At 42.5% G+C, this 12913-nt stretch overlaps 1 protein-coding gene across 2 annotated transcripts in view; it reads right to left on the bottom strand.

Annotated features, from left to right (window-relative positions):
• The window catches only part of stxbp6 (syntaxin binding protein 6 (amisyn)), a 72460-nt gene that overhangs the window by 53612 nt on the left and 5935 nt on the right, over positions 1 to 12913 (bottom strand). For both annotated transcript variants that reach the window (XM_074661611.1, XM_074661612.1), the window contains exon 2: positions 3758 to 3980. In XM_074661611.1, coding sequence (XP_074517712.1) covers positions 3758 to 3911 — 154 coding nt within the window. In that variant the 5' untranslated portion in view covers positions 3912 to 3980. The remainder of the gene's footprint in view (positions 1 to 3757; positions 3981 to 12913) is intronic.

A 12913-nucleotide genomic window follows, 5' to 3' on the forward strand; every position in this document is an offset into this window, starting at 1 on the left:
GTTTAGTCCTAAATTTGTATTAATGTGTAACTCGGAGCAGCGGCTTGTCACTAAAATGAGAATAGCTGGTCCACCTTAACCGTCAGCCCATGAGTTAGTCTGAGCCAAAGTTGTTGCTAACTTCAGGGTTAACCCTCATCACTTTAAATCAGCAGGTGACAAGACACGGGAACTTAGCTTAGATCTTGAGGAGTTGTAGCATTTATTCACCGACGGCCTAAACTGTAAACACACTGCACTGCTACGTTTACTGCTAATTTCATGACACTTGCTAATGCACACAACCTACACACAAGTTATTCCTTAAAGGAGTTTGCTACTTGCGTAACACATTTTAGTTTTAAAAACATCTTAACGTACATAATTCCCGATGCTGAGGCCCAGCGGGGAGTGGACTTAGGCCCGGTGGGCCGCCAGGCTTCACTGGCAGAAACCCTGATTATCACATGATCTTGTGAATCATCTGGGTTGTGTTCTCACCCCAAACCACACCAGAGAGATTTCACTCTGAAGCAGACTAAGATCCAGACCCAGGCTGGAGCCCACCAGACTCAAAGCAAAGGGGACAAAATCACCCAGTTTGTCCAAACCAGTTTAATCACGCACCCAAAACATGTATAAGCCTTTTGTCAACTACCGATTCAGGCCTTGTGGACACAAAAAGCCTCCTCTAATGGAAACCAGTTTATTGCTACAGGCAATTTCAGAATATTATTGTTCCACTCTGCTGACATACAACTGTCTGATTTACAGGATTTAACCCTGAAGCCAAACAACAGTTCTTGTTTTCCTGGAGCCACATGTAATTTTGAAACAAGAAGCACTAGTCTTCAAGTGGCAGCTGTCCAAGCCTTGTTGTTCGACTGATGGATGCAGCTTTCTACCTAAGACAAAAAGACATGTGTTCAGCCAATTCAAAGACTCAGACCTCACCCACGCTGACTGCTGTGGTTACAAGGTCAATTGCATAACATCCATAACATGCCTGTGAAAGCAGGGATTCATTCCAGACAGATAAGAAACACATGCAGGTCATTTTTCTGCATTTCCTGTATAAGTCATATGAGTTGAAAATATCTTTCTTTCTTTTCATGAAAATGACAGTATTGGAGCAGATGATGCTTGAGTTAGAGCAGCAGTGATGGCCTGGTGTTTCATCCTGGCACCCTGCTTGAGAGTGAAGTGCCCGTAGCAGTCTCTACAGCACAGCTCGTCATGCTGTAGGCTTCCTTTAGCCGTGACATACCACACATTACATAACTCTGCCACTGTATGGCCCCTCATCCCTCAACTATCTGCTACTGTAGCCACGAGACTGTCAGCGACCCCTTGGTTATACAGTATGCACAGGAACTCACACAACTCGGAACAATGCTTGGCTGGCTTTAAGAAATGCCACATGACTAAGTGAACTATAACAGTGCTTGCCTTCACTACTGTGCTCCATGTGATAAGAAAACAGCAGCTTAGTCAGGAGACTGTTGGCTGACTAGCAAACTAATGCAGGACTTTGCAGTGATGCTAGTACTGGCCATAAACGCTGCAATTTCCTGATTTGTTTTAGAAAATTATGCAACATCCTGCAGCACATTGTAACTCAAAAGGTTACAAAATGTTCCTTTTTTAAAAATGATCAACACTGAATCAACAAAAGGCTTTTCAGCAGATGGATGAAATAGCTTGATGTCTCTGCTCATAATAAGCAAGATGGCAGTGAATGAATGGAAGTTTGCATGGAATCCATGTAAAAAAAATAGCCTTGACTCCCACTTACATCAAGCATATACCAAAACAGAAAACGCACCTATTCAGCTGGGTTATATAAAAAGTATGAAAGAATGCAACAGCCCACAGTCCCTTTAGTCCAACATTAGGCTGGTCCATCCTTACAGCAAGGTTGGAGTCACTGACTTTATCTTGCCCCAACCAGAAGGTGAAGAGATCTGAGGTATAAATTCTCCACTGATGGCAACTTTAAGACAGTTTAAATTGGCCACCCTTCAACGCTTCACAGAGGATTTAAGACTGGCCCTGGCTCAGTCATTCTGTCTGTCTCTCTCCAGGTTACACTGACACACTTATATAGACAATAAACTGGCCAGCATCCCCACAGCTTTGCCGTGTTAAAGAATGAGCAGTCACACTGACACAGTCTGAGGTCATGTGTGTGATTACAACATAAAGAATGGGAAATCCTACATAAATACATCATTTGCCAAAATTTGTTATATTTCTATGTCCAAGTTAACGACAGTATGTGATGGTGAGTAATCTAAAGTAGCGATGAATAACCTATTATAGTTGTTTAATCAATTAGTTGAGTTAAATAAGATGAGTTAATTATTTTTTTGTGGGATTTTTTTGCCGTTATTAAAAAGTGAAGAGTAGACTGATGCCAAGAAATGAGAAGACAGATGGGGAATAACATCCAACAAAATTCCCTGGCCAGACACAAACCAGTGACACATTGCGATTCATGGTCAGTGCCATAAACCTCTGGGCTACCCCAACTACTAATAAAATTGATAACCAATTGAATCATTTATCAAGCAAAAAGGCCAAGCAATTGCTGATTTCGATAGGATAATTTACTGCTTTTCGCTGTTTCATAACACTGTAAATTGAATTGGATTTCTGGACTGTCCGTTGGGCAAAACAAGCAACTTGAAGACATCACTTTGGGCTCTGGGAAATTATAAATGGACTAAACAATGAACCAAGCTACATTTAGGATTCAAAACAAACAGCTTTCCACTCAAGACCAATCTCCAATCTATCCATATAATGTCATGTATTCTGTTATAATCATTCTTTAAATAATTCAAGGACGCTAACAAGATCAGATAAGTTATGCATTTCAATTATGCCATGCAGCCTGAGCAGTTACGATATCCGGTGACTTTAATAGATATTGGAACAGCAGAGCTCAAATTAGGCACAAAGGTGAACGTTGCTGCTGGGGACGTGATGACACTGGTATAACAACAAGTGGATATCAAGTAACACTCATTTCCACATCAAAAGGAGAAATGACTCATCATAAACCCCTCAGAAAAACTGTGTCCGCTTTCAGAAACCTGTGGTGGCTAATTGTCACTTGCGCTTGATACAAATGGCTTTTTATGCGTTTGTGCCTGAGAGTGTAAACACAGAAGATCAGTGTTGAGTAGCTACCAGAAGGCAACCTTGAATTTGAATCTGCACAGAGAGTTTGTACTGATTAAATTCCTCCTCGTCACTATTAAGCAACTTTGAACCTTTAGTGATGGAGTCTGCTGCTGCCAAAGCAGAGTTTAATACACATTCAAATGGTAGGATTAAGAAATACCATTGATCTTCATAAGCAGTTCTGCTGGCACTGAAATTAATATGCTCTAGCTATTCTCGTGAATAATATGCATGGCTAATTCAATTAACAAGCAATATCTCAGCTAACATTCAAATAGGGGGGAAAAAAACAAAATAATTAAAACCTCAATTTCTGCTGAAACAATTATTCACTTTCAGCGTAAATCTAATCTAAAAAGGATTGACCTAAAGCCCAGCAGTAAATTGATCTAGCATGTCATTCTATTGGCAGAGGAAACATAAACATGCTCATCAGTGTGAACATTAGTGGGAGAATTAGGGGAGACGTGCTGAAATGTGACTTTGGGTGGCAACAGCACCAGCGACGCACATATTATACAAACACATAAAAAAAACAATTTAAACACAAACAGATCTGAAGAGAAGAGAGTTTCATTTGTCCTCTGACCTGAGACGCAGATGAAGGTCATGTAGTCTCCCTGACCACCAGTGGCCAGGAATGGGATCTTCTTCTTGGTCCTCCGCTTCACCTGCACAGCAGCGAGCATCTTCTCATCGTGGGGTAGGAAGACCACCTTGTTGATGGCTGACTTGGCACTCATCTCTGAAGTCGGCAGGAGTGAACAGCTGGCAAACAGTTCAAAGTGGAGAGGATGAGATCCACCCTTTCACTGAAAGGGAGAAGAGAACAGCAAATTAAATTAAGCAGAATAGATGGATGGACCAGGCTAACTACTTACAGTACACACAAGTCTGCCTTTCTCACTTTCCAAAAGTCTCCTAATTTGGCTCTATCATCGTCATTGTGACTGGCCACAGACCACTGATGTGACTGCCAGAGAGGATGTCTATTAACCACCACACCCTCTGATCTTTATTCCACTTCAGCAAGACCTTCTGCACTTCGTTCTGCTGAACATACACGACCCAAAACAGCAGGTGCGCTTGGAGACACCCACACAGTCGGTGCGCCCGAGGCCTACCGCTTTGCACTTGCATGATTAAATTAAGGCCCAAAGCCATTGGTACGTGTGACCCCTTGACACCGGTTGTATGTCTGAATAGTGATTGTGGACTACAGATTTGAAGACTCGAGTTCGGCATTTTGGCTGTTGCCATCTTGGTTTTTGGCCATCGCTATCTTGTTTTTTTGCAACTAGAAGTGACACGAGAGGGTGGAGCTAAGTAAATCCGAACACTGAATAAGACATTTTTAGGCGACCAAAATGTTACAACTAACTTTCGTGAACTGAAAACACACTGCGATTAAAGTTTCAAGACGAAAACACGGACAACTCCAGGACCGGACAACACTGTGGTAGCAAGCAGAAGCCACATCTACCCAATGAAATTACAGTTTAATATTCTGTCGGTTCAGGCTCCCGTCACGAGGACGCCGAAACTGAAGTAGAAACGTTTGAATTTCTCCTCCAGCCAAGAGAACGGCATTATACAGTATGTCCTGTTTATTGATGTTTTTATTTTTATCTGTATGATTTATTTTACTTTTATTTCTTTTTCCCTATTTGGGTTGAATTTTTGAGTCGGTCTCTGCTGGCTATTAGAAAAAAGTTTAAGGCACGTCCGCATTGGCTTCACTTTTCAGAACCAAAGGTTGCCTCCTGGTCTGATGTGTACAGTGATGTGGAAAGGAATTTCCCCTTGGGGGGACAATAAAGTTTAAAGTACAGAAAAGCAGAACAGGCCTATCGTTTTTTTTCTTGCTTCTGAAGCAACCCTTATAATAAGATAAACACAGAGAGGCTGAAGTGAGTAGGAGAAATCATTCTGTTAAAGAACAGTTCAAATTGTAAAGTTTATGTCTTCTGTGTGTCATTCTCAGCCTCAGGCCAATCCCTACCCTTGGTCTCCAAAAGTACACAAACACACGACCAATCTAAATTTATACACTCTCTACTGCGCACAGTGTATGGCACGTTAAAGTAATGACAGAGGGAGTTAAAGGGTTCCAAAAAGAAAGAATAGTTGTGTCTCCCTGTGTTGCAGACAGTCTCCACGCTCCATCTCTTTAAATGCTTTGCCAATGTTCTTCTTGGAAGCGCCGCCACTCGCAGAGATGAAATGACTTCAGCTGAAGCTGTTAAGAGTACTGGTAAGTCTCACTGATACAGAACAGCAATCATGTTTCTATTATTACAAGCCAATGTCTACTAGGGAATGCATTTCGTGGTGACTGGGAATATACCACGAGAGACGCTGCAGAATGTCTGACGGTGTCAGGGAAAAGTGTGCTTAAATGCAGCCAGATGCAGTCATAAAGAAGTGGGTTAATTAGGTCCAAATGCTCTCATGAGGACCATGGAGCTTAATCATTTTCTAAGCCGCACACGTTCACTTGAGAGACACACAAGCACTCACAACAACCACATACCGCACACAGGCCACCCCTGATGAACCCATCTATCCGTCAGTCTCAACCAGTCGATGAATTACTCTGCAGTGAGGCAAAGTGAACCACCCTGCAAAAAATGCCTTCATCAAGCTTGCTCGCTAATAAATAACAGACCACAAACACTAAGTTGTTTGCTCACAGCGCAGCGAGCTTTAAAATGAGTGCTCAGCAGCTGAGGAGAAGCAAGTGGAGTCAAAGTTTCACTCGCTGATCCTCATAAAAAGCAGAAAACCTGCAGGGCTACAAGGTTTACATGGATAGTAAAAAGTACACAAGCCAATTTCTCCGCCCCCCAAAACTTAGTGGCTGAAAGGCTGCCATTGTTGACTGGTGGTCATTGTTACAGAAGGATTACGTCAGGCCAGAAGGAACACTTCAACAGCAGTGGAGCAGAAAAGCTTTGGACACAATACCATGGCTACAATATAATGCAATCTAATAAATAGCACTGCAGTAAGTAGTACTTCCATTACACTATTATTGTTCAATTTTTGGTGAGTGTGTCAGCTAATATGGTGGTATGTGAGACAGCATTTAGTAGTGATTTCATACTGAACTGCATTAAAGGCAAATTTAAAGCATGTAATGTGTACACAAAAAGGACAGTCACCCACAAAAAATTTACATTACAGGTTTCAAAAAGGTAAAATGTATTGCAAAACCACCGTATCATACTGCATTATGATGTACATATGTTCTTGTAATTGTCATTGTCAATTGTCAATAGACATATGAAAGGCTCACTGCATTAGTTCTACATTTACAAACTTTGTTTTGTGCACTCGTTTCTGTTTTAGGCAGTCAACGGTCTAATTGAATATCCTCTCCTTCTATCCATCTCCCTTCCTCTCCGCTCTTTCAGCAACGCAAGACTTCACAGTAAACAAAAAACCTGGGCCAAGATCTTGTGGAAAGTAATTAGAGAGGCTAATAAATATGCCTCCGGAATTTAAAGAATGTCTAACATCCCAACATTTTGGGCAGAAAAAAAAAAGACCTAAACTTTCCGATAAAAAATATGACACCCGTGATCACAAGCGCAACGTTGTTTTTTTGCACACAACCCTCTTTCTAAAGCAGGGAAGCTCTTTCAATCAGGGGCCTTTTCAGGTGAGCCAAGCATCATGTCAAAACTGTGCTTTGAGCTGTGTGTGTGTGCACGTCGTACTGAACTCTCATACAAAGACTGCACGACCTGTACTGTGCCAGTCCGACCTCAAAGTGCACAAACAAAAGACTTGGACATCATGTCCTTTGAATACATCATATTCACACATGCACAGCCCTGTTTTGTGTATGTATGTGCTGAATGCATCCAGCGCTTACTTCTTCATGTAAAAACTGTGCTTTGAGATGTGTGTGCATGTTGTACTGAGCTCTGATAAAGACTGTACTGTGCCATTCCAACCTCAAAGCACTCAAACAGTACAGCCATAGAAATAAAATAGGAGTAGAAGGGTCATTGAACGGTTTGCTGTGGTAATTGGACGAGTACGAATGAAAATGGCGACTGTTGTTAGTTGTTATGGTGACGACAGAACCCACGTCAATGGGACCGTAAAGTGTGTGGTCACAGCTCGCCAAGAAGAGTTTTCCGTAACCAGTGCAGCTACAGCTATCTTCTAGCTAGCTATCTTGCTAATTCCACCATGCTTCAACGCCACACTGCTTACCGAAAACGATCCGAACAAGTTGCCACTCATCTGGCGATAGAAATGTGCTTTCCTCCGCTGTGACAAGAGTGTGTGAATGAAACATTTAGTTGTTGCAATTTGACTCATTTACATTTTCTATGTGCCTCGTAACGTTGCTACTCCACTGTTAGTTTCGTCGTAACTGCAAAACTTCACCTCAGCGGGAAAAGGAGTCTGCGACTTGCCGCAAGTCGGCTTAAGTTTATGCAGATGTCAGCCTGCTACAATGGTCGCTATGGCAACGGTACACATGAAAATGTCCGCCGCTGTGACCGTCCTACTACGTTGATTTGAATGGGAATGTCCGTCCTTCTCCTATATTCTCTTTCTGTGAGTAAAGCACTCAAAAGACTCATCATCATCATGTCCTCTGAATGTATCCAGCATTTACATCTTCACCAAGGACGGTAGTTTAAACTCTTATGAGTATCAGAGATTTCAGCACTTCCGACACAATTTGAAGACGGCAGAGACTGACTGTTTTCTGATAAGGATTTTATATTTCCTTGTTGAGGGGCAAAACGATTGCACAATTGTGCGATTCATCATCATATCATGCATCAACCAACCTACATAATACTGTACACATCTGTATTCATACTCATTTGCATATGCTCACTAACTGCCCTAAATAAGCCCCTTGGTATCCATCTTTTAATATCTGTTTCCCTACTTGTTCACTGGATGGTACAATGAAGAACACAAAAACTGAAAAATCAAGGTTAATTGTTGGAAAGCCACTCTCAAGTCTTTTTGCTCTCTAGAACAAATCTGCCCAGCGGAGTTGCTCTCCGTGGAAGCCCCTAATCCGTAACATCCATCCCCTCTACTCCTAGTTCCTCCAGCTGAGAAGGAAGGCTTCCCACATCTCCCTGCAAGCTGTCACCAGGCAAAGGGAAGCACATATCCCCCCCTCAGGTGGCCCGCTGAAGCATGACGGGAAGGAGGGATAAGGGGATGGGGGATGCGAGGAAAGAAAACCAGAAGGAGGAAGAGGAGGAGGAGGCAGACAAGAACCTCTAGGCAGTGAAATGTAGCCAGCAACAATGCATAGCTTACGGTTTGACTTTGAGCAGTCTTATGCAATGCTCACAATGCAGGGCTTAGCAGATGTACTTAGGCCAAGGAGCTGCTGTGGCAGTGAAAACGACGTACATATATTTTACGGCTGCTTATCACCCCATTTCCGAGCAGAGCCCCTTTCAGGAACACTTCATTAACGGTGGCTGTGTACTGCCAGGCAGTCAACGGAGCAGCTTGGTCCTCTCTTTGCCCAGCGTGTTAATGTGAAATCTGTTCAGTCAGTGCTCATGGCTCTCCCGGGATCTCATTGGAGTAGGGTCTTTGAGCTGGCTGCACAGCTACTTCTTAAAGCATCAACACAGTCCTGCTCTCCAGCCTGTGCTCACAAGCCCATGGGAACCTGCCACTGTAGCAGAAACTGCAGAGACAGGGGGAAAGGGACAGGTGGACGATACAGGCCTCGGCACACGGAATTGAAGGTGTGTCTTTCATTTCCTGTGGAGACACATAAAAACTCAAAGCCAAACCTTCAGTTGGCACGGGCTAATAAATCCATCTAGGGAGGAACTACCGAGCATATTTGCTTTTCTGCTCATGAAATTGAAATGCTGGCAGCTGGCGTGAGAATTATCTAGACAGCGAGCCATTAGAGATCGATCACATAGTAGTGAGCTACAGTATGGTTGTGGGACTCGTGAGCTAAGGCAGACAACACCCACCACTGAATGGGGAATTATAACTCATCAGCTTTTTATATGATTTTTTTCATACTTCTCAGTCTCAAACATATCTTACCATGATATGTGACATGCTACTTCAGTACACTATAAGAACAAATATTCCTGTTACCACTACAGAAAATTGCAAATGAACATTTAAGATCCAGCAATTCCCATTATAGACACCACTGCCTACCCATGTAACAATTGTCATTTTCTTCAATTATTAAAACTCCTTAAATATGTTGCTTGTAAAAAAGTGTTTGCTTGAGCCATGAAGGCCCAGCACTAGGGGGGGTGTGACGAAATATCGTGCCACGAAATATTGCGACATAAAAAACGTGACGATATGCATCGTCGAGATGAAAAACTGAATCGCGATATCATATATGCGTACATACAGGCTCTGGGGCTAAGCTGCAGCCTCTTCCTGCTGCTCTGCAAGGCCTATGGAAGGAGGCTGAGTATGCGTCATATGTTTCGGGTACAACACATGCGCAGTAAAATCTGGTCTGCCCTTGCCAAAATTTAACCAATCGCAACGCACAGCCGCAGCTTCAGTTACATACGCATGTGTCATACCCCAAAAGCCATGCCCGCCCGTGATCCAGCCTCTTTCAATAGGCCTTGTCGGACCTCCACACGCGTCACAACACACAGCGCAGTCAGCGAACAGCTGATCAGAGAAGCCGCGATGGAGAAGAGCTGACAGCTATGCCCGTTGCTGTAAGTGCAATAAAACCTTGCAAGTGTAAAGCCAAGATACGTTATCACACCTGTTCAACAAGCATAAACACGATGAAACGGTTAAACCTGTAGGAAAGCAACGTTTCAATCTGTTCTGTCTGCAGTCTCTCATCCTCCGCTGCTGTTCACACAAAAGCAGAGCGCGTTAGCTCGCTGGCAGTAGGCTGTGTAGTCGTAACTGTTTAGGTTAGTTTGTCATGTATCTTACTGGTAAACGACAAATCTACCAACAGCAGAGAACAAGAGGGAAAGCAATGTTAGGGCAAAATATCACTTGCAGTTGGAGTGTAGACTAAACCTTGAATTATGTACGAAAGAGGTTTTTGGAACATAATGACATCTGGCAAGAGAAGACCAACTCAAACAGATAAAAGATAATCCTCCTCCAGAAGCAATTCATCCCCTGTATCTACTCCTCCCACTCACATTTGACTGACTTTGGAAACTTTCAAAGACAAAAAGTAGTTTCTTTCATTCCACGCTGCACTCTCAAAAGATGTCTGAAAGAAATAAAACACTTCGCCTCATCTGCAGCTTCTCATGCACGTCTTCCAAGTTGATTCATGGCTCTGTAAAAAGGCCTTGATTTTACCGAAAAACCTCCCATAGTGCGCACATCCTCATAGATTACATCTTTAGAGAGTGATGTCACGCGACAGTGTCACTTTGAAGGAGCGGCATCCAACAGCGCCACATGAACAGATGGTGAATGTTACCTCCCATAAAATAATTGAGAGATTACACTGTCTACCCTGCTGTTTTTCTGGTGTCAACGCCAGCCTGTGGTGTATTGAAATCTAATCCGATGTTAGTGTAGCCACAAATAACAGACATGCGCGGCAAAAAAACGTTTCAGTCACAGGTCACTTACAAGTATCATGTTGGATGACAAGAGCCAATAACGCCAAGAATTACGTTGTACTACACATTCCAGTTCATGCTGAGGGAAACCTCTCTTTGGTATTTCATAAGACATGAAAGTCAGTGAGTAGTTCTACAATGTACTACTCCAAAACCGCACATGGGGGAATCTTAAATCACTCTCTCTCTCTCTCTGTAGTAGCTCTACTTTGAGGATGGATTGTGAAACACTAAGTAAAATATTTATTTTTGTGTCTGAAATTACCTTGTACAGAGTGCACACCAGGACAGCTGTTACTAAATTAAGAGTAAGACTTCAGGCCTGATTTAGCTGTCAGCAAAGCTCATTCACACAGTTGCTCTGCCATCGCAGACTTCCACAAATCTTCAAATATGCTTAAAGCTTCAGTAGGCAGAATCTTCTTGGAATCATTGGGCAAAAAATTCAATAATAACCTTTCAGCATATTGTAATTCAAGTGCTCTGAGAGATAACTGGACTTCTGCCCCTTCCGCATGGCTCTGTTTTTCGGGCTTTAAAAAAAATCTAGCCTGTGATGGGAGACTTTGGCCAATCACAGGTCATTACAGAGAGAGAGCGTTCTTATTGGCTGTACTCCGGCTGGTGGGCGGTGCTTGGTCACAAACTCATTTCACAGCAAAACAGTACACTACAAGAGGTTTCTGAAAACATTTGAGGTGAGAAATAGGCATTACAGTAACAGAATATTGATTCATATGTGATCAGCGCTGCCTAGTTTGACCGTTTGATCGGAGTTCGCGAGTGATTGACAGTCGACTCTCATAGACGGCAGCTGGACGGCAGACCCCAGCTCGGCTCGGACTGGATGTTTTCCTCCGGTATGTGAAATCTTGCAGATGCCATTAGGAGCACCGGAGGACACAGAGGCACCTGATTTTTTTTTCAGATTACCTGTCTCATGCACTACTGTCAGGATATAGTGAACATTTTATAAAAATAACTTCTTTTTAAATCATATTTGCTCCATTTCTACCCACTGCAGCTTTAATTTAGTCAAATCTGCTATGCTGTTTTAGTATGTAAAGACAATTTGAAAACCGTACACAGGGCAGAAGGAGTGGAATCTACAATACTAAACATCCTTATTAATTATTTCTCCCTACAGAAATGACAAGCAGTGCTGCAACTCAACCATGTTCTCTGAATCCAGCATCTAGCACTCTATTTTCTTTGTTGACACTCAGGTTCTGAGTGTCATTTTTTTCTGCCTTCGTTTTGGAGACAGCAGGGCATCTAGATTCCTCACAACTAAATCCCTGAAGAGTCTTTTCATGTGTAACTCCAAGCCTGAATCACGCAGTTTGCTGTGTGCATGACGACGTTGGCGAGACAAGAAATTACAGGAGAGAAGGTTGTCTAATTAAAGTCTCTAAAGAGTTTCTAGGTTTTGAAACTGATTTTCAGATAAGAAACAAGGAAAGCCATGTTAGTTTGTACCACTAAGTGGCTATTCTGAGAGATGCTACTACTGTAATTTGTAGGCCACTTTATTCTCGAGGGAGCATTACAGCTGTCTGTTTGAAATGCTCTCAAAGAGGGGAGTACTTTCGAGGAGGAGTATGAGGGAGGAGTGGATCATCAAAAAACATTTTTGGCTTACGATCCTTCTCATAACTCCAGTATTCTTTTTCTATCCTGCCTTAGAAATTTGTAGGGGTGTAAATCACAAGTTTATTCACGATACAATATTATAACGATTCGTTGGGCAACAATATGATATTTGCTGATATTACAAAGTCTGCCACAATACGATTCGATTCAATTCAGGGGCCTGCGATCAATATGAGACTACATCTTGTGCCCATTTAACACAATCGGTTACATTTGCGCTTGGATGGAAATGGTGACACAGACGTGACATGGGAATTTAAAAAAAAGGTGTATCTTTAAAGATGACGATATGTAATCGATGTTTTCACTTTGCGTCGCTGATCATTGAATCGATATATTGGTTTTGTTACACCCCTAGTAATTTGTGTCTTTAGTTGTATTTTTTTTCTGAGGTGACCATGGATGTATAAAGAGAACAAAGCTGACGGGGGGAGCTCAGAGCTAGCAGCAGACTTGGCAAAGTTAGCAAAAGTATACACGTATGACGATGTCCG

Source organism: Sebastes fasciatus, chromosome 15, assembly GCF_043250625.1.
Source record: "Sebastes fasciatus isolate fSebFas1 chromosome 15, fSebFas1.pri, whole genome shotgun sequence".
Classification (NCBI taxonomy): Eukaryota; Metazoa; Chordata; class Actinopteri; order Perciformes; family Sebastidae; genus Sebastes; species Sebastes fasciatus.